This window comes from Colius striatus, chromosome 21, assembly GCF_028858725.1.
Source record: "Colius striatus isolate bColStr4 chromosome 21, bColStr4.1.hap1, whole genome shotgun sequence".
NCBI classification, from domain to species: domain Eukaryota; kingdom Metazoa; phylum Chordata; class Aves; order Coliiformes; family Coliidae; genus Colius; species Colius striatus.
The window spans coordinates 1,539,877-1,562,298 of NC_084779.1; the positions used below are offsets into that span (position 1 = coordinate 1,539,877).

A 22,422-nucleotide genomic window follows, 5' to 3' on the forward strand; every position below is an offset into this window, starting at 1 on the left:
CTTATGTGATTCAAAGGAATACTTACTTAATCCATAGGTGTGTGAGTTATTTGAAGTGCTGAGCTAACTGATTGGTCTCTTACTAACTAGGTGCTTAACAAGTACTTCTGGTGGTGATAAGTGGTTCACTAAAATAATTGTGTGTGTGCAACAAGAAGGGACCTTTAGAGATGATCTAGTCCAACCTCCCATGGCAAAGCAGGTCCACCTAGATCAGGTCACACAGGAACATGTCCAGGTGTGTTGGGAAGCCCTCCAGAGAAGGCTACTCCCCACCCTCCCTGGGCAGCCTGTGCCCATTCTCCGTCACCCTGACAGTGAACTAGTTTTTCCTTAGGGTTAAATCATAGAATGATAGAATGGTAGGGGTTGGAAGGGAGCTTTCCCCTTCTCCTTGGCTCCTTGACCACTTGTGAGAGTTGGTTGTCACGAGCACTGTGCAGGAAGCTCCTGGCCTGTGTGTGCTTGGCTGAGTGGCTTTGCCAGCAAATATCAGGGGTGTTGAGGTCCCCGTGAGGACCGGGGATGAGGATTGTGAGGCAGCTCTGAGCTCTCAGCATCTGAGACTCGATGTGTGCCTCGAGGAGACTGAACCTTGTGGACAAGTAACGTGTGATGTGAGCTGTGTGTTGTAGGAAGCACCGCAGCAGGAACAGGCTGAGCTGATGAAGAACGAGGTGTGGAGGCTCGTTGGCGCCCCGCAGCCTCCATTTCCCATCACCCCCAGCGCCTCGCTGCCGGCCAAAGCTGCGGGCGGGAGCCGCGGTGCCTGCCGGGAGTTGTAGTTGTGCGGCGGCGCCTGGCAGGAGGCGCCGTGCGGCGGGGGGGGGGGGGGGGGGGGGGCCTCGGGTTCCCAGCGTGCCCCGCGCGGAGCCCGCGCTCGTGCCCTGCTCGCGTGCCGGCTCCTCCTCCTCCTCCCTCGGGCTCCTCTTTGTCCTCGGGGTCTCTGTGAAAGGATTCTCGCCCTGGAAAGAGAAGATTCACAGTGCTCAGCGGACCGGGGATGATGATTGTGAGGCAGCTCTGAGCCGTTTCTTCGAAGGCCCGATGCACTTCTTCTTCCTGCTCAGGTGGCCTAGAGTAAAGTGCCATAGTAGGATCACCCACACTAGCCTGCCCCTTTGTTTTCACCCAGAAGCACTCACCCCAGCCCTCATCCCCACCCAGGCAGAGCTCAATGTGCTCTAACTGCTCTCTCACCTAGAGAACAACTCCAGCCCCTCGGCCCAGTTGCCTGTGTTTCCTAAACAGCACGTAGCCATGGCTGGCTGTGCTCCAGCCCCGTGAGCTGGCCCAGCACGTCCGTGTCACTGGCGTGAGATCATGGGCGCCCTATCTCTGCACCCACATCTCTAGTTCCCCCTGCTCACTCCCCAGGCTGTGTGCGTTGGTGTACAGGCAACACGGGCTCCCTCCAGCAGATGGGTTTCCCTGGCCCCTGGCAGGCCACACCTTTCCCCACTCCTTGTCCCATCTGCGGACGGGTGTCTCGATGCCTCTTCACAGTGAGTCACCCCCAAGGAGCAGCCCTTGCTTTTTACAGGGCCTGTTGCCAGGGGCACAGTTGGTGGTGTATTGGTTGTTGAGATTTCCCCACCCAGACCGTGTTCATTCATGACCACATTTATTAGAGCTACAAAGGTATAATTTATTGGAACACGGGAGGGAGGGTCACGAAGGGGAGAGGGTCGTGTACCAGAGAGTGGCAAAGCGGAGAGGGGAGAGGGTCGCGATGCGGAGAGAGTCTTGAAGTGGAGAGGGACGTGGAGAGTGTCATGAACATAGAGAGCGTCCTGAAGCTGGAGTCCTGAAGCTGGAGTCCTGAAGCTGGAGTCCTGAAGCGGGGAGTCTTGAAGCTGGAGTCCTGAAGCTGGAGTCCTGAAGCGGTGAGTCCTGAAGCTGGAGTCCTGAAGCGGGGAGTCCTGAAGCTGGAGTCCTGAAGCGGGGAGTCATGAAGCTGGAGTCCTGAAGCTGGAGTCCTGAAGCTGGAGTCCTGAAGCGGTGAGTCCTCAAGCTGGAGTCCTGAAGTGGGGAGTCTTGAAGTGGAGAGGGTCACATAGTAGAGAAGTCGTGAAGTGTAGAGGGTCGTGGAGGGGGTCGTGAACTGGAGGGTCTTGAAGTGGAGAGGGTCGTTAAGCGTGAGTCGTGGAGACAGTCTTAAAGTGGAGAAAGTTGTAAAGCTGCAAGGCTCTTGGAGAGGGTCTTGAAGTGGTGAGTCATGAAGCGCAGAGTTGTGGAGGGTGCCCGAAGTGCAGAGTCTTGAAGTGGAAAGGGTCATGAAGCAGAGAGTCGTGACCTTGAGATGTTTGTGAACTATGGAGTGTCGAGAAGCAGAGAGTCGTGAAGTAGAGAGGGTCGTGAAACTGAAAGGATCGTGGAGAAGGTCCTGAAGTGGTGAGTGGTGGAGGGTCGTGGAGAGGGTCGGAAGCATCGAGTCTTGGAAGTGGAGAGGGTCGTGAAGTGGAGAGTTGTGAAGTTGAGAAGTTTGAGAAGTGTAGAGAGTCTTGGAGAGTCGTGAAGTGCAGGTGGTGGGAAGCACAGAGTGGTGAAGTGGAGAGGGATGCGAAGCGGAGAGTGGTGGAGACAGTCATGAAGCTGAAATAGTGAAGAGGGTCGCGAAGCGGAGAGTGGTGGAGAGAGTCATGTACCTTAGAGTCCCAAAGTGGGGAGTGGGGAAGTGGGGAGGGTCGTTTACCTTAGAGTCATGAAGTGGGGAGTCGGGAAGTGGGGAGGGTCGTAAAGCAGAGAGGGTCATGAAGTGGAGGGTCCAAGGTCTTGTGCTGCAATGGATTCTGACACTAGAGTGGCACTCTGACATCAATATTTCCGTGGTGTTGCAAAGAGGAGCCTTGGCATTCGTTTGTAGTGCCGGGACCCATACTGTGGTGGATCGACCTCCATGGGCTCTTCCTGATCCTGAGGTGGATCCACCTCCATGGGCTCCTCCTGATCCTTTGGTGGATCCACTTCCATTGGCTCCACCCTGTCAGCTGCTGGAGGAAAAGCCATTGCAGCAGGAGCAAGAAGAGTTGCGGGAGGAGGAAAAAATGGTGCGGGAGGAGGAAAAAATGGTGCGGGAGGAGGAAAAAATGGTGCGGGAGGAGGAAAAGGGAGGGGAAAGGCAGCCATCGGTGCAGGGGGGCAAGTCGTTGTTGCAGGCATTGCTGGAGGAAAGGCAGGAGGTGCTGGAGGAGGAAAGGTGAACGTTGGTGGTACAGGAAAAGCCATTGGTGCAGGGGGAAAAGCTGGCGGAAAGGCAGGTGCTGCTGGAGGAGGAAAGGCAGGTGTTGCTGCTGCTTTGTTGATCTTGAGAAGTCTCTGAAGCCACATCTTCACCGTCCTGAACTTCTTCCCTTCTTGGCCAGGCAGAGATGAGCAACTGCTGTCTTTGGTGCTAAGGATCCCTGTCCAAGTGCGTGGAGGTCACGACGCCAGGAGCTCTGCAGCTGAGAGTCAAGTGCCGTGTGTCGGTTGGTATGCTAATAGGGTTAACGGACATGGCAGGAGACAGCGTGATGTCAGCAGCACACGCTGGGGTGAATGCAAATGTCCACGCGGACGACTGTGATTGGCTCCTGTGTGTGTTGGCTTGGCAGCGTGAGCTTAGGACTAGATGATGGTCAAGGCCTTTTCCAAGCAAACTAATGCTATGATTTGATGAAAGGTAGCGTGGTGTGGGAGGAAGAGGAGGGCTGTGAAGGGGCAGAGGGCCCCTTCCTGGGAGTGTCCCCTCTGTGTCCATTGCTAAAGGAGGGCCGTAGCAGGGATTGGGTCTGACCTGTGGTTTCTGGGTGTTAAGTAGGAGAAACACAGCACGTCACAAGGCAAGGCTGCTGCGGCTTTCAAAGCTACCCTTGAACTGGATTTGTGACTTAGGCACCTTGATCTTGTAGAGAGGGCTTGGATGGGATTGCCGAGTGGGTGGCCTCCACAGTGCTCCAAAATATGCCTTTCTTGGCTGCTGAGAAGTGCCAGTGGGCTGATGCTTCTTGTCCAAGTGGTGCTTTGCAGCCCTACTTTCCTGACTTTGGGCCAGAGCCCTTCCGAGTGGGCTTGTCAAGCCCCAGAAGTGCCTTCTAAGCTGCACTGGATCTCGTGGATGTGAAGCCGTGCCGTTGGTTGCCTTCTCTCCTTTGGCACTTAGTGCAGGGAGGTTTGGCTGCTTGTCTGTCAGCATCAGGATGTTGTGAGTTCAAGGCTCCTGCCTTCCATTGGCTGCATCCTGTTGGCTCTGCAGACTGGGAGCAGGCTGGCATTTTTCAGGCAGGAGCAAGGTAGTTCTGATCCTCTGGCACTATCAGAAAGCATCAGTGTTTGTGCTGTAGCAAGACTGAAAAGAGTCCCCCGCAGAGAGTGACTGGGAAGAACAGGCAAGCTGCTGCTGCCAAGGAAGGCTACGTCTTTCTGTCCAGCAAAGGCTTTCACGTTTATTGCCAAGGCATAAGGTGCCCGTCATGCGCAAACAGTTGCAAGGTGTCTTTGGAAGGCAGCAAAACCTGTTGCTTCCTGATCTCGCTTCACATCTCCAACGTTGCTCTGCATGAAGCATCTGAAGGGTGGAGAGGAGTGGGTTGGTATCTAAAAATCAATCCTCGTTTTGCTTTAATTCTAAAGCAAAGATATCCTTGTGTCCTCTCATCTTGAGAAAGAGGATCCTGTGTGTAGTCAAGCACATAGTTAAATACCTTTATCTGGTAAGGCCATTGTTGCTGCCTGCAAGAAGATAATGTGCCCAGAGCTGCTGGAGGTGGGATTTGAACTCCTTCTCTTGTTGCAGATGGCGGAAGCTGTGCAGACTCAAGATCAACCAATGGAGGAGGAGGTGGAGACCTTTGCCTTCCAGGCAGAGATTGCTCAGTTGATGTCTCTGATGATCAACACTTTCTATTCCAATCAGGAAATCTTTCTGAGGGAGCTGATTTCCAACTGATCAGAGGTAAGTCCTTTAAGGTCTGCCCTCATTCATGTCAATAAAGCTGCTAGAATGTTAAAAACCGGGCAATGCTAAAGCCTGCGTCTTCTTTTAAAGGCTCTGGACAAGATAAGGTACGAGAGCTTGACAGACCCAAGCAAGCGGGATTCTGGAAAAGACCTGAAAATTGACTTGGTTCCAAACAAGCACGATCGCCCACTGTGGATACAGGCATAGGGATGACCAAAGCTGACCTGGTCAACAACCTTGGTACTATTGCCAAATGTGGTACTAAGGCTTTCATGGAAGCACTGCAGGCAGGAGCTGATATGTCCATGATTGGGCGGTTTGGTGTTGCTTTCTACTCGGCCTACTTGATTGCAGAAAAAGTGCCAGTGATCACCAAGCACAATGATGATGAGCAGGACGCTTGGGAGTGGTCAGCTGGAGGATCTTTCACTGTCAGACTTGATAATGGTGAGTATGAAATGTCTCTGCTCAAGTATGCTTTCTAGAAGGTTTTTGGTACTCGGATACCTAATGTATTCATTGAAAATGAAAGGAATTGGGACTAGTCATGTGTCAGGTGAAGCCCAGGCCCAGTTGTTCTCATACCATACCTGTTTGAGTAGCTGTTGGTACCAAAGGGAATGCTTCATAATGAACAGTAAGCTTTCAAAGCTTGTAGATATCAATATTTCTGTAGGTTCCTACGGTTTATCTACAGAAACTTGAAAGAGACCATGTGAGTAGATGAATGAGTTTCAAATCTCTTAGACTTGCCTGAAGTACCTTCTAGGTACGGTCAGCCCGAGGAAGTGTCTGTGAGGCTGTTCCTGTGCCCAGAAGTTTCCCTTCTCCCAGTAAAGATACTGCAGGACTTAGTCAAAGAAAATCTGCTTTAATATTCATTCCAAAGTCAAAGTGTAGGCTTCTGCTGCACAAATTAAAGCCGTCAACACCGTTCTAGGTGAACCTTTGGGCCCTGGAACAAAAGTCATCCTGCATCTGAAGGAAGATCAGACTGAATACCTGGAAGAGCGGCAAATCAAGGAGATTGTGAAGAAGCACTCTCAGTTCATTGGCTACCCCATCACACTCTTTGTACGTACCTTGCTTCAAGTTTTTACAAGGCTATTAATACATTTCACAAGATCTAGGTAAGTCACGTCATTTTAAGGGTTGGAAGGGACCTGGAAAGCTCATCCAGTGCAACCCCCCTGCCAGAGCAGGACCACCTAGAGTAGGTCACACAGGAACTGATCCAGATGGGTTTGGAATGTTTCCAGAGGAGAGTCAGCCCATCTGGGCAGCCCCTGCCAGTGCGGCCTCACCTGAACACTGAAGAGGTGTGTTTCTTTGGAAGCTCTTACGTTCCAGCTTGTACCCATTGCCCCTTGTCCTAGAGCACAGCCTGGCTCTATCCTCCTCACACGCAGCCTTTACGGCTTTGTCAACATGAATGAGGTCACTGCTCAGTCTCCTCCAAGCTCAAGAGCCCCAGCTCCCTCAGCCTTTCATCACAAGGGTGATGCTCCACTCCATCATCTCTGTGGCCCTGTGCTGAACTGTCTCCAGGAGCTCCCTGTCCTTCTGGAACTAAGGAGCCTAGAACTGTGCTGCCCGTTCCCAAAGGAAAACACAAAACAACCGAGGTCGTTTCATGCGGTGCTTTATTGAGGGCCCTGGGGACCTGAGGACTAGTGTCCAAAGTCAGAGCCCCCACTAACAGAAAATTTCACAGAGTTTATATACTTTCCACAAATGATTACTTCATCAGGTGCCCGTGATGTTTACCAGTTTTCTTAGACTTTAGGATTATGTTGTGCTCTTTCATGTAGTTACTTGAGACAACGCTTATCTGAATCCACAACCAGAAATTTCCATAGATAACAAACAGGTAAACATTTGAGATAACGATTTCTTTGAGAAAAAGAAGATTCAGGTTCAGCATTCTTCACTAATCTCTTTGCTTTGTTTAAGCAAGAATGCACAAGCTCAGCATGCCCCACTAGTTCCCTAGACTGCTAGGTTACATCAACATCCCACACTGCTCACTAGGCCTCGATACAGACCTTAGCCTAACTGCTTCTAACTTTCCATATACAGTAATGCTAACAAGTCCCCCCTTTTGAGCATTCTTCTATCTTGCAAGGATGCTCAACATCATCTGTTTCTATTGTCCGTGTCTCAAGTAGTGGTTTCCTTATATGATGGAGGAGGAGACCCATTTCCAGTTCCATTTCTGGTCATCGCATTCATTAATCTGCAGGTGTTGAGCTTTTCTCTGGTAATGGTTCCTAAAATACACTTGTAAACTATATAAATTATCATCAGTAGTATAACAAACATAATTACATATTGGATGACTGAGGAAATCCACCCAGAGACCTGGAGCCCCAATGAATCAAATATTGCTCCTATCCAATTATGTTGAGCTTCTTCTTCAATTTCTTTGGCTTCGGTTTCAACCTTCTCCAATTGTAAAATATCTTTTTCTACTTCGATTGTCATGTTTGGAATATGGATACAGCAGTGATCAATTCTTTTGCTCAGGTAACCACAGACCCCATGTTCCCGCAGCAGCAACATGTCTAAGGCCATTCTATTCTGCAAAGTCATTCTGCTAGTTGCCTGTAGCTGCAAATTCATATCCTTAAACCCTTTCTTGGTGGCTGCTGCTAATCTTTTAGTTTGGCCCAGTAGCTTATACAACATTTCCCTATTACGGTAAGATGCAACTTGTGCAAACAAAGACTCTAAAGCCCAGCCAAAGTTTACTCCATCACTTGGTTCATGCCACTCATCTTCTACCTTGATATCATCACCTATTTCCCTTTTCTTCCGAGCTATCCTTGTTTCTAATTTAGATTGTCTCCAAAATGGGCATCATGTGGGAACTCCCAAGGTTATTTGAGTTACTGGACCATCAAATGGTAAATGGGTGGTCCATTGCCCATGACCCATAACCCAAACTAAGTTTCCTGGACTTCTGATTGTGGTGGATTTACAATTAATGACCCTTTTTCCATACATCCTTTTCTCATGTACATCTCCCTTTATTTTGTCTTTAATCGTATGATTGTATCCCCGACATTCACACCCCCATTTCAGCAGAACTCTAACAGGGACTAAACCTATCTGACTCTCTGGGGAGTCATAAATAAAAACTTTCGTACAGTTCCATATTTCTTTCTGATCTCTGGATGGTCTCACGGAGGTGTATGTAGCCATCACACCATCGTGAGTCTGATCTTTCTCCCCTGTCCGTTGTGTACACCATTGTACTGGACCTAGGTAACTATATGATTCCAACAAACCAGGTCCCCATACTGTGTCCCATTCATCTTCCAAAGTTTGTTGTTGTGTAACATTCTGGTAGATCTCTTCATTCCTAATCTTTTCAACTTTTATTTTTGTGCTACTACACCAATATCCAATTATTGGAATAGTACCATCTACTGTACAGCGACCTTTAATACTGCCACCTCTCCCATAAGGACCTGTTCTAACCCATCTATAATACCCCGACAATGATCTACACTCCTTTTCCGTTAAATCCCACTGTATTAAACACCCATTTGTCCACTCTTCATACTTTATTGATACTTGCCTGCAGTTCCAAGTAAAATTAACAGAGGTTTCTGGCATGCTTGTTAATGGAATAATTCCCCAGAGTATAGGTTCACCTGCAGCCTGAGGTAGTGGCAAACATGCTGTAATCTTAGATACATTCTGAATCATTCCAAAATCTCTAATCAACCCGACCACTAAGTTTTCCCGTCCTTCATCTCGATGGAAGTTTATTGTCCCATTTCCTAGATCCCGTATTCTCCTTCGGCTATATTTGCCTCTAATTAATGATACTAACATCCTAGAGTGGGCCCACCACGCACCCCTGGCCATCCAACACCAATACATCCCTTCATCATCTGACTGTACGTCATTTATTATTAATACTATGGTGCCGCCTAACCTCTTCTCTATCCGATATTTCCTTCCAGGCTGTATACTGCTATCTCCAAACCACCACCCAAAATCTGAAAAACTCATTCTGGGATTCACTTTATATGTTAAAATAACTATTTTCCCTTCGTTGGCCCGATACACCCCTTGTGTGGCCCTAATTCCTTGATTCAAATGAGGTCGGCCCTGCACATTTCTTTTTCCATAATTAGAGTAGGGTCCACATACAACTACACATAGATATTGTCCATCCACCTTACCCAACAGAGGTTGAGTATAATTCAGCCATCCTATCCCTCTGTTCCCTACATTCCACCAACTGATTCCTTCCTCGATCCTATCCCACAATCCTTGAGGTCCCATTTTCCACCATTTAACTGGAACCGGGGCTTCACATTCTCTTTGTGAAGTAAAAGCACAGTTTATCCTCAAGGGTGGGCCATCCCACATATCCATTGAAGCTATTTTTGGTATTACTTCTACTCCCTCCTAAATCGGGGACCAAGGTACTACTCTCAAATCTATTCGCTTATAATCAAAATTCTCCCGAATTAACACCAAACACATGTATACTCCTGCTTCTCCTGACGTTAAATTAGTCAATTGCAAGGTAACACTTCCTTTTTGGGTATCCTTATTCCAAACAGTAACAATACTTGCAGTCAATCTGGTTTGTCCTTGTTTCCAAATCGCAATTATTTCCTCGGCTCCAGCTCCTCGGTCATCAGCAATGTCACAGGTTAAATTGACATCCATCCCTTCCATGACAGTAACCACAGGTTCTATAACAGTGACAAATACAAATCCATTGACCGATACCATTTTCAATAATATCAACAGTACAACAGTTAAGAATGCGGTTTGGCTCGAAATATCATTCGAGTGGGGGATACCACTTGGGTTTCCCATTCGGTTGGAACCTTCTTGACTCGAGTGTAGTGGATCCAAGCGTCGATTCCCGCTACCTTTATGGCTGTGAAAGTTGTCAAGATCACTTGATGGGGACCGTCCCATGTCTCTCTCAGTGAGTCTGTGAACCAATTCGTCACATAGACCTGATCTCCTGGTTGAATATCATGCACTGGATTTTCCAGCGGGAGCGGCCGATTCCATTGAAGGGCACCCCGTAAGGCGTTGAGAACTCTGTTAAGTGACATAACATAGTTAAAAATCACCTGGTCTCCCGATACATGCGGGTCTCCTTTTAACACGGTGGCATGATAAGGCTTGCCGTACAGTATCTCGTACGGACTTACTCCTATCCTTTCCCTAGGCTTTATCCTAATCCTAAGTAACGCTAACGGCAAAGCTTGGGGCCACTGAAGTTTGGCCTCCTGACATATCCTTTTGATCTGATTTTTCAGTGTTTGGTTCATCCTTTCTACTTGACCACTAGACTGGGGTCTCCATGGAGTGTGTAAATTCCAGGTAATGTCTAGCATCCTAGCCACCTCCTGAACTATCCCTGCCACAAAATGTGGGCCTCTATCTGATGATAATCCCAGTGGTACTCCAAATCTAGGTATTATTTCTTTCAACAAAGTTTTCACCACTTCCTTTGCTTGGTTTGTTCTACAAGGGAAAGCTTCTGGCCACCCCGAAAAGGTGCACACATACACCAACAGGTATTTAATTCCCTGAGCCCTTGGAAGTTCTGAAAAGTCGACTTGCCAACAATCTCCAGGCTCTGGTCCTATTTGTAATTTTCCCAACTGCACCTGTTTCCTTACAATAGGATTATTCTTTAAACAAACTGGGCACATGGCATTCACCCTTTTCGCCAGCGTTAACATTTGGTTGGAAATTATTTCCTTTTTCAAAAATTTTACCAACACCTCTGCTCCCCAATGGCATTTATTGTGTTCAGTCTCTAATATGGACTTCATAACATTTTTGGGCACCACCACTTGTCCCATTGTCGTTACATACCATCCAATTGCATTCTTCTGGGCCTTTAGATATGTCGCCAATTTCTCATCATCGGCAGAATAGCTCGGTCCCCGAATCATATGACGAGAAACAGGGCTCACCTTGGTTGGTATTAAAGCCATCTGAGTCCAAACCTGTCAAGCAGCTTCTTTAGCAGTGATGTCTGCTAGTTCATTCCCTCGATATATCTTTCCTTCTTCTTTACAATGTCCCCTGATGTGCATTACTGCTACCTTTTCTGGTTTATGTACCGCATCCAACAGGGTGAGAACTTCCAATCTATGTTTTATCATAGTCCCTTGTGATTTTAACAGTCCCCGTTCTTTCCACAAGGCACCATGAACATGTACAACTCCAAAGGCATATTTCGAGTCAGTCCATACATTTACCTTTTTTCCAGTACTCAAAATTAATGCACCGGTAAGTCCAATTATCTCTACCTTTTGAGCAGATGTCCCAGGGGCTAAAGCCTTTGCTTCAATCACTTGTGCAGCTGTGACCACCGCATATCCCGCATACCTGGTTCCATTTTACGCAAAGCTAGATTCATCGGTAAAGAGATCCCAATCTGAATCTTCTATCGGTGTGTCCTTTAGGTCTGCTCGGCTCGCATACACCTGTTCAATTGTTTCTACACAGTCATGAACCAGCTCCCCTTCTTCCTGTTTGCTGTGAAGAAATTCTGCTGGGTTGATATGGTTAGTTATCTTAAGTTCCACATCATCTTGTTCTCTTAATATAGCTTGATATTGTAACATTCTGCTGGATGATAACCAGTGACCCCCCCTTTTGTTCCAGGACAGCCAAGACCATATGGGGCACAAAGACCTCCATTTTCCTTCCCAAAGTCAGTTTTCGGGCTTCCTGTATGAGGATCACTGTGGCCGTAACTGCCCTCAAGCATGACGGCCACCCAGCACTAACATTGTCCAGTTGTTTTGAAAAATATCCCACTGGGCGTTTCCATGACCCTGTTTTCTGGGTCAACACTCCCAGAGCCAGATTCTGCCTTTCATTTACATAAAGCTGAAAATCCTTATTTAAGTCCGGCAACCCTAAGGCAGGCGCTTCTTTCAGAGCTTGTTTTAGCTCCTGAAAGGCTCTTTTCCTTTGTGGACTCCATTCCAATTGGGGCTCCTTCAAAGCCTCATACAAGGGTCTGGCTAACAATCCGAAATTTAGAATCCACAGTCTACACCAACCAACCATTCCTAAAAATGATCTCAGTTCCTGCTGATTCCTTGGAAGGGGTATGGCACATATTGCCTCAATTCTGTTTGTGCCCAATCGTCTCTGACCTTGCATTAATTCACATCCCAGATAAAGAACACTCTCTTTGAGGAGCTGGGCCTTTTCCTTAGATACTCGATATCCTGCTTGTCCCAGCATATTCAGTAAGGCAATTCTAAGCTTGAGGCAAACTTCCTTTTCCTCAGTTGCCAACAGAATATCATCCACATACTGCAAAATCACATAAGAGAATGGAGATTCTCTTACCTGTTCGGTCTTCCATTCCTCCAACTCTTTGGCTAATTGATTTCCGAAAATAGTGGGGCTGTTTTTGACACCCTGTGGAAGCCGTGTCCATGTCAGTTGTTTCTTCCGTCCCAAATTTGGATCTTCCCATTCAAATGCAAAATACTTCCTACTTGGTAATGCCAGCGGGATGCAGAAGAAGGCACCTTTCAAATCAATTACTGTAAACCATTTAGACCTTTCCGACACAGATGTTAACAGAGTATAAGGGTTAGCAACCACTGGGTGAATGTCCTTTACAATTTCATTTATGGCCCTTAAATCTTGCACTAGCCTATATTTACCATTAGGCTTACTTACAGGAAAAATAGGAGTGTTATACTCAGATTCACATTCCTGTAAAATTCCTTGAATCACAAATTGGGTTATCAGTGGAGCCACTCCCTTCCTAGCCTCCAACTTAATTGGATATTGTCTAACCCTAACCGGCTGGGCTCCTTCCTTCAGTTCTACAACAACAGGCTGGGCAGCTTTTGACTTTCCTGGGGTCCCTGTTTCCCATACCCAGGGTACAACTGCCTGATCTATTTCTTCTGGAATGGGAGTAGGTTCTATTTCCTTTATTACAAAAATTTTCCCAATTTCTTCATTTGGAATCTCCAATTTTACTCTCCCATTTTCAAATATTATTTTCACGTTTAACAAAGACAATAAATCCCTCCCAAACAGGGGCTTGGGACAATTGGGCATATAAAAAAATTGATGATCCAATTCCTTTCCCCCAAATTTCAAATTTAGAGGCTGCAAAAATGGTCTTTCTTCCAGCTGACCCATAGCCCCTACCACCTGTACGGTGGTATCACTTATTGGTCCCAGTCTTTTGTTGAGAACTGAATAAGTAGCTCCTGTATCATCTGTGAATTCCTGTTCTTTACCATTTATTTCTAACCTTACCTTTAACCCTTGCTCTAGTCAGCTCTGATTTTGGTAATTCCCCAAAACCAGGGCTTGGGCGACATCTGCCGGAGGCATAGGATAACTACCCATTGTCCCGGTGCCACCCCCCATTCCATTTTTCACAGGACATTCATTTTTCCAATGTCCTATCTATCGACAAAAAGCACACTGATTAGAACCTAGCTTTCCTTGGTTAAGGTTTCCCATTCGAAATCCTCCTCTTCCCTGACCATAACCACCTCTTCCTTGGGCAGGGCCTCCCCTACCACGACCTCGGCCCCTTTGTCCTCCTGATTGCTGAATTACAGCCAGTATACCTGCTTGTTGCCGCTTAGCTGATTCTTTTCCCCCTACTATTATAAACCTTCCACGCAACTTCTAACATTTTATCCAAGTTCCTGGTGTCCTCATCTTCATCCTCTTCTTCCTCCTCATTATCATCGTCCTCACTATCCTGTTCCATCTGAGGTGGAACATAGGGTGGAGCAGAGGGACCCTGTCCACTATGAGCAACTAATAACGATAAATCTTCCTCTGGACCAGAGGAGGCAGCTAAACACTTAACACACATAGAGTTCTTCTTCCATTCACTACACCCTAATTCCTTTGTTTCCAAAACTAAAATACCACATTCCTTCTGCCAATCCAGTTTTCGCCCCAAATAATAAAACAAATCCAAATACGGGATCTCATCCCATTTCTCATTGTCCCGTAAATACTGCATCAAAGGCGATACAATACCCGCATCGACAGTACCGTTTAGGGGCCACGCAGGTCCCCCTTCTGACTCATATAAAGGCCACCAATGATTACAATAGTTTATCGTTTTACCCTTATTCAAATCCTGATGAAATCCAGCACTCCTCCATCTTCCCAGCAAACATCCTAATGGGGTGTTTCCTGGCATTTTACTATTAGACTGAACTAACGCCTTAAAAGTTTTAAGCGGCATCATTTCAAGTATTCACGAAACAAAATAACAGCAGACAAAATAACAGCAAACACAAACACTGTAACAATACAAACAAAAACCACAAAACCAATACCCAGTACCAAACCAACTTGCCACTTCTCGACGCCGCGAGGGGCAAGTGCCGGACCTGCGCAGCTTTCGCCGCGTCTTACAGCCGGCGCCTGGGCATCCACCAAGACGTCTTAGCCCAACTCAGCGAGGATCGCCGCCTCGTCTTATGAGCAGGCACCCATACCAGAAAATAAAGCACCTATGGGCTTACCTTATAGCAGTCGGCCGCCAGGTGCGGGGGTCGGGCACGAACCGATGACTCCCCGAGAATCTCTCGGCGCCGGCGTGGAGTAAATCAGCACGCGAACCGCCCCAGCCACCCTCGGAGTCCTGCCGCGGCCGCCAGAAAACTGCTGCCCGTTCCCAAAGGAAAACACAAAACAACCGAGGTCGTTTCATGCGGTGCTTTATTGAGGGCCCTGGGGACCTGAGGACTAGTGTCCAAAGTCAGAGCCCCCACTAACAGAAAATTTCACAGAGTTTATATACTTTCCACAAATGATTACTTCATCAGGTCCCCGTGATGTTTACCAGTTTTCTTAGACTTTAGGATTATGTCGTGCTCTTTCATGTAGTTACTTGAGACAACGCTTATCTGAATCCACAACCAGAAATTTCCATAGATAACAAACAGGTAAACATTCGAGATAACGATTTCTTTGAGAAAACAAGATTCAGGTTCAGCATTCTTCACTAATCTCTTTGCTTTGTTTAAGCAAGAATGCACAAGCTCAGCATGCCCCACTAGTTCCCTAGACTGCTAGGTTACATCAACATCCCACACTGCTCACTAGGCCTCGATACAGACCTTAGCCTAACTGCTTCTAACTTTCCATATACAGTAATGCTAACAAGGGGACTGGAGCATCTTTCATATGAGGAGAGGCTGCGGGACCTGGGGCTGTTTAGTCTGGAGAAGAGGAGACTGAGGAGAGATCTTATGAATATTGACAACTGTCTCAATGGTGGGTGTCAGGACGCTGGGGCAGCACTTTTTCCCATGGTATCTAGCAACAGGACAAGGGGTGATGGGATCAAGCTGGAACACAAAAAGTTCCATTTCAACATAGGAAAAAACTCTTCCAGTGTTTCAGTGAGGGAGCCCTGGCTCAGGCTGCCCAGGGACGGTGTGGATGCCCCGTGCTGGGAGGTCATCAAGACCCGCCTGGACACGTTCCTGTGTGACCTGATCTAGGTGGGAGCTGCTTCTGCACTTGGGTGGTTGACAGCAGAGCTTCAACTGACCGTCCTGGTCCTGCCCAAACAAAACCCCTGCACGCTGTGGGAGGAGAAGAGGTCCCTGGAGTGCAGCCAGGGCAGTGGCTGGGGAAGGCAGGATGGGCTGCAGCTCCCGTGGGAAAGGGCAAACCCACTGGTGGGATGGTCTGTGCCCAGGAGCCTGGCTGTGCTTGGTGGGTGATGAGAAAGGATGGGGAGACTCGATGTGTGCCTCGAGGAGACTGAACCTTGTGGACAAGTAACGTGTGATGTGAGCTGTGTGTTGTAGGAAGCACCGCAGCAGGAACAGGCTGAGCTGATGAAGAACGAGGTGCGGAGGCTCGTTGGCGCCCCGCAGACTCCATTTCCCATCACCCCCAGCGCCTCGCTGCCGGCCAAAGCTGCGGGCGGGAGCCGCGGTGCCTGCCGGGAGTTGTAGTTGTGCGGCGGCGCCTGGCAGGAGGCGCCGTGCGGCGGGGGGGGGGGGGGGCTCGGGTTCCCAGCGTGCCCCGCGCGGAGCCCGCGCTCGTGCCCTGCTCGCGTGCCGGCTCCTCCTCCTCCTCCCTCGGGCTCCTCTTTGTCCTCGGGGTCTCTGTGAGAGGATTCTCGCCCTGGAAAGAGAAGATTCACAGTGCTCAGCGGCACAGAGCCCAGTGTGCGGCCTGTGGGCAGCGGAGTTCCGCAGGGATGGGCGCTGGGGCCGCTCTGGTTCAACAGCTCCGTCAGGGAGCTGGGGGAGGGCCCAGAGGGACCCTCAGCGAGTTCCCTGCTGGCACCACACTGGGAGCACTGGCTGAGTGCCCAGAGCCTGAGCTGCCCGGCAGGGAGAGCTGGGCACAGAGGAACCTGCTGAGGGGCAGCAAGGGCAGAGTAGTGCAGCTGGGCAGGAACAAGCCCAGCACCAGCCCAGGCTGGGGCTGAGCTGCTGGAGAGCAGCTCCAGGAGAGGGACCTGGCAGTGCTGGGGGAGAACAAACCAGCCCCGAGCAGCAGCTTGTCCTGTTGCTACGTACCATAGGAAAAGGGATGTCCCGACCTCCTGACACCCAGCAGTGAGGTATTTGTAAATGTTAATGAGCTCTCCCCTCAGTCTCCTCCAGACTAAACAGCCCCAGTTCCCGCAGCCTTTCCTCGTATGGAAGATGTTCCAGTCCCCTGAGCATCTTGGTGGCCCTGCGCTGGCCACTCTCCACAAGTTCTGTGTCTCTTTTGTGCTGATGACAGGTTGCTCCTAAAATTTCTTGTGATTCCAACACACCAACTTTAATGCAGCTGTAAATGAGCCCAGCTCCACAGGGACTGAGCGATGGACTGAGGCACAACGTGCTGTGCAAACAGCTTTATTGACTACACTAAGTCTCCTTCAGCCTTTGTGTGTGCTGAGAGGAGCGTGGGGAGGACAGAGCAAGTGTGGGACACAGGGGCTGCCCTTGGAGCAGCGGGCAGTGCCCCAGGGGGAAATGGTGGTGGCACAGCGCAGCCTGCGCTGGGTCCTGGCCACGCTGCTGCTCAAGCCCCTCTTCCCATCAGGAACCGCAGGAGCCCCCGCAGCAAACTGAGGAACTTCAACGCCTTCCGGCATGCAAAGGCACAGGACGTGGAGCTGCCTGGTTGTGTTGCACCTGGCCTTGGTGTCTGAGAGGGGGCTGAGGTGGACACAGGCTGTGACAGTGGAGGAGCTGCTGCCTCTTCTTGGTGCCGTCCCATGTGCTCCAGGATCCAGTTATAAAAGTGCTGAGTGCTGGTGTAGATGCCAGGCTGTTTTTCTCTTGCACAGCCTTTCCCCCAGCTGGTCAGTCCAACGACCCAGTAGTAGTCAGCGTGGCTGTCTTGGCAGGCGAGGGGACCACCACTGTCACCCTACAGCAGAGCAGAGAGGAGGAAGGGAGTGTTGGGTGGCTGCTGTCAGCACAGGGATGCTGGATGTGTGGAAGACAGAGGTTCTAGCACTGGGCTCTGGACCTAAGGGCTGCCAATTACACGCGATGGGTGTGTGGGACAAGGCAAGGGGCCCTGGGCAAGGAGATGATGATGGGGAAGGGGAGGGAAGCCCCAGCAGTGTTGGGACAGGGCTGTGGGTGCTGCAGGGGGTGACTCGTAGCTGCTCCTACCTGGCAGGTGTCGATACCACCCTGTGGGTACCCGGCACACAGGTTGTAGCTGTGCACAGCCCCTGTGTACCACTGGCTGCTGTTACAGAGCTTGGTATCGATGAGGTGAACCTTGGCCTCCTGCAGCACATCGGATATTTCTGGCTCTGTGGCTGTGAGCACAGCAAGGAATTAGCCCCCAGCAGCTCTGGGCCACTTGCCCTCCCCTGTCTGGGAAAGCCCTTCCCTGGGCCTCGGCTTTGCACCTACCCATAGACACACCAGACACGTCTTTCCCTTCAGTCTGGCTTTGGACAGTGGCTCAGACCCCCGTCTGCAGCCTGATGTCCCCACAGCCTGACTGTGGCTCTCGCCTTGGCTCTCCTCACGCCCAACCCGTCTCCCCAGCGTGCCAGGCCTCGGGACACAAATGCTTTTACAAGGGGAACTCACATCGTGCAACTGTGGATCCCCAACCAGCCACCTGGCAGTTTTTCAGCTCCGACAGCTTCACGTCATCGGGTTGAGGCAAACAGGCCAGCTGGACGTGCTCATTGCACTGGATGGGCTGGTCCAGTTCCAGCACAGCAATGTCATTCTCAGCTGTGGCCTGCCAGTAGGCCTCGTGACGCAGCAGCCGCTTGATGCGTCGCACTTGGGCCTCGGGGCCCAGCTGAGACAACTTTGTGGTCCCGATCACCACGCGCCACTTGGCGATTTTCCTGGAGGGCAGATGGAGAGCAGAGGGCTCAGAGGGAGCACTTGCCTGCCTCCTGCTCACCAAGGGCTCCAGGAATGGCCAGCCCCAGGCCGCTGGCGAGCAGCAGCACCAGCCCAGCGTGTGCCGAGCACGGCTCTGTGCTGGGCTGGGCAGCGCCCCGGCGCTGGCTGCTGCGTGGGAACGGGACGGGAGCGGCAGCAGTGGTGTAGGGATGCCCCTTCCCTGCTCCTCCTCACCTGAACTTGTCAAAGCAGTGGGCTGCTGTGAGCACCCACTGTGGGTTGATGAGGGACCCTCCACAGAAATGCTTGGTGCGTTTTCCCCAGGGGCGCTGGAGGCTGACGATCCAGGGCCAGGTCCCCGGAGCTGCATTTGTGCCACCCACGACGCGCAACGGCCCAGAGGAAGAAGCCTTGAGCTGGCGCCCACAGCTCGCCCTGGAAGCAGAAAGTCACGAGTGTCCTGCTCCAGGGCTCGCTGCTGCTCGGGCTGCAGGGCAGCCGTCTGCCCTCCACACCGGGTGCTGCGTGGACAGCGGGGCAGGGAGCCCTTAGCCCTGGCTCCTGCCTTAGCCCCGTAGCCTGGCTCCCTCACCGTGGGCTTTGGGGAGCTGTGGCTTGGCCACGGGGCACCAGTGGACGCTGTAAGGGCTGCCCAAGCTCCCTCCTAGAGCCACTTACCCACAGCCTTCCCATGAGCCGCTTGCAGGCCTGCAGTACAGAGCCAGCAGGGTGAGGATGAGCAGGAGCTTCATCATGTCTAGTAGCACGTGGCCAGAAAGTGCTGGTGACCACCAACAGCGGGGCCGATGCTGTGCCTGCAGTGCTCACGCTGCCCACAGCACCTGGGCCCCGGGGCTGATGTCACAGAGCCGCTGGTTACGGATGCTGGGCGTGGGGGATTCCGTGTGGGGCACCAAGGGGGAGTCCAGCTAAAGGGGGGGTGTGGCATGATTACTGAAGTGCCGTGGAAATGAAAACTTACATTGAAACTGGTATTAAAGCACACATTAAACATCAGCATTGCTCACCAGTTAAGGAAAGGGATAAAATGAAGAAGGCTCACAGGGTGGATACAGCTGCTCCTGGTCAGTGAGGAATCCACAACACAGTAATTCCCTGCAAATACTCCATGGAGTGTGGAGCAGAGGGGAGGCTCTGTGGTCAGACTCTGCGGTGATACATGGGAAGGAGATGCTCCTCTAGAGCTGATAAGCAGCATTTTAGTACCCTGAGCCAAAGGTCTGTCAAACCTGCCCTTTGGGTGCACTTTGCTCATGATAATGTCATTATAATACCAAAATACACCTCTGTCCTGAAGGCCACCGGCCTCTGAGGTGCCACCACTCCTTGAGCCTGTGCCCTGAATTCTTTGTAACTCACAGCTTTAAATGCAAGGCAAGAGAATTTTACACCAATCCTAATAAGCTTTGGAGGTTATTGTGTGTTTATGTGACTAAAGTCACTCAAACTCCACCTTGAAGGTGAAGAAAAAGCATCCTGGGATGCACCAAGGAGAGTGTGGGCAGCAGGTCAAGGTTCTTCTCCCTCTCTACTCTTCCCTGGGGAGGCCTCATCTGGAGTCCTGTGTCCAGTTCTGGGCTCCTCAGCTTAAGAGGGACAGAGAACAGCTGGAGAGAGGCCAGTGCAGGGCCACCAAGATGATCAGGGGAATGGAACATCTTTCATATGAGGAAAGGCTGTGGGACCTGGGGCTGTTTAGTCTGGAGAAGAGGAGACTGAGGGGAGACCTTATTAACATTTATACATATCTAAAGGGTGGGTGTCAGGAGGCTGGGACATCCCTCGTTTCTATAGTAGATAGTAACAGGACAAGGGGTGATGGGATGAAGCTGGAACACAAAAAGTTCCATTGAGACATACGAAAAAATTATATTACAGTGAGGTGAGGGAGCCCTGGCTCAGGCTGCCCAGGGACCGTGTGGATGCCCCTTGCTGGGAGGTCATCAAGACCCGCCTGGACACGTTCCTGTGTGACCTGATCTAGGTGGGAGCTGCTTCTGCAGGGGGTTGGACTGGATGAGCTCTAAAGGTCCCTTCCAAACCCCCACCATTCTGTGATTCCATGATTCTCTGTGCAGAGCACTGGGCAATGGGGCATGGGAGCAGTGGGATAAAAATGTAGCAGAAGCCACTTGGGTGGTTAACAGCAGAGCTTCAACTGACCGTCCTGGTCCTGCCGTGCGGCGCCGTGCGGCGGAGGGGGCAGGGCCTCGGCTTCCCAGCGTGCCCCGCGGGAGCCCGCGCTCGTGCCCTGCTCGCGCTGTCGCTCGCGCTCGCGGGGGTCGTTCGGTCACCCCAAAACTTCGTGTCCTGCTCCAACCCCCCCCGGGAAGAGGGGAGCGAGTCCAGCCCCAGAGAGGGGTGACAGCAGCTCGAAGGGCTCCTGGAGCCCTCCCGGCTCAGGAATTGCTGCGGCAGGGCCGGGTCCCTCTCTCCTGCTGCTGACTTGGGCCTTGCTGCTGGAGCCGTCTCTGCGCAGGGGACGGTGGCTGCAGCTCAGGAGGGAGCCGCGGGGCTGTGGGGCGGCTGCCTCTGGCCTGGCTTCCTTCTGGGGCGGGACGTTGCCACTTTGGCTCCGTGTCTCTGCTGCTTCTCCCTCACGGGTGGTGTGAGCACGTCTGGGAGGAGCAAACGCAGAGCTGTGGTGCAGAGTTGGGAGCCCCACGGGTTGTCATCTGAGTCGGGTGTTTTTTAGTGGTATAAAGGGCTTTGGATTCCCTACAGGAGGCCCCGTGAGGGCCATCAGTGGGAGGGGGCTCTTGGTCAGTGCTGTCTGCTCCTTGGGTTCACATGGTGGGCTCAGCTCTTTGCTCCTCTTCACACTGGGTTTGGTTGACCGTGTCCTACCCTCACCTCTTTCTGTCCTGCTGCCCTCTGAACTCCTTCCGTTGGGGTTTAGAGTAGTTTTGCCTGGGCCAGGTTTTTTGGTAGGGGGAGAGGTACAGGGGTGGCTTCTTTAAACACAAAGAGTTGCCAGAAGCTTCCCCTGTAGCTCACAGGGTTGGGGCTAGTGAACTGCTTTACCAACAGCAAGGCCAGTTAGGCTGGTGCATTCAGTAGCCTTAATTCCCGCTGAACAGCATTCTCAACAATGTGTTTTAAAGAGGCCATCAATACATCACAGTGGGGGGCAGACTTCTCCTCTGCTGTATCTGCAACTGACGCAACGGCAGCCACAACTTCACACGGGACATGCTGGGGCGGAAAAGCTTCTCTAAAGCTCCCTTGGCTTCCAGAGGTGTTTTTGGACAATATCTGACTTTATTCTGGAGGATATTTACAGGGTTGCTAGATACAGAAAAACATCAGCTGCAGCTGGGCTTGGCAGGATTTGCTCCTGTCTGCCTCTGTAGAGACTTGCGGAGCCATCCGGGACACGGCTGGTAGTCCAGCCACTGAGCAAATCCTCTTTCCACCAGCGCTCTGTGGAAACAGAACCCATAAGCCCAGAACTGCCCCATGCCCTGAGGCAGCAGATGTCCAACAGCAGCTCGCAGGGAATCACTAATATACATGAGTTCTGGTAAAAAGAAACTGCAGAGCCCAAGGGATCAGAAGCTCCAATGAAAAACCCACCCTTAGACTCCTGTTCTGTCTGTGATACCGTCTTTGAGGAACGCGAAGGAAAAGGACAGCTGCAAAGACTCTCAGCTGTCTGGGGACTTGGCTGCACTATATGTGAGCTAGAGATGATTTAGCTGACAAAAATTTACATTAAGGTGGCTTCCTCTGGCAACATGTCCAGGGTGCTAATCATAAGGTGTTTGTGGCTTACTGTAAACACGAGCTATATGGTGCTATTCTGTATACTCAAGAGAAGTCTGCCTTTGCTAAAATCACCTCTAGGTTGACATTTTAGCACCTTTCATGTTTTGGAGTTTTTAGACTCATGAAAACGTTTGCCACATGGATAATTCCCAGAAGTAATTGTAGAAGAATCAGAGTTCTCAGTAGAATTTTCTTGTATTAACACTTCCTTGGGACTGGACACATTCTCTGCACCAGCTACATCCTCCTTCATGCTTCTGAACACCAAAGAGACAATTTTTAAAGAAATGGTTTAAATACGTTTGGCATCACAGAAACAAGAGCTTTAACTAACTTGCC

General features: G+C 50.6%; 1 protein-coding gene across 1 annotated transcript; it reads right to left on the minus strand.

Annotated features, from left to right (window-relative positions):
* Nucleotides 1-16,990: 16,990 nt before the first annotated feature.
* LOC133627503 (acrosin-like) lies at nucleotides 16,991-22,054 on the minus strand. The gene is made up of 7 exons (XM_062013243.1): nucleotides 22,029-22,054; nucleotides 20,762-20,933; nucleotides 19,123-19,223; nucleotides 18,529-18,729; nucleotides 18,025-18,293; nucleotides 17,593-17,744; nucleotides 16,991-17,341 (listed from the first exon to the last, which is right to left on the minus strand). Exons 1-7 carry the CDS (start codon nucleotides 22,052-22,054, stop codon nucleotides 16,991-16,993), a joined length of 1,272 nt encoding a protein of 423 aa, XP_061869227.1.
* Nucleotides 22,055-22,422: the final 368 nt, after the last annotated feature.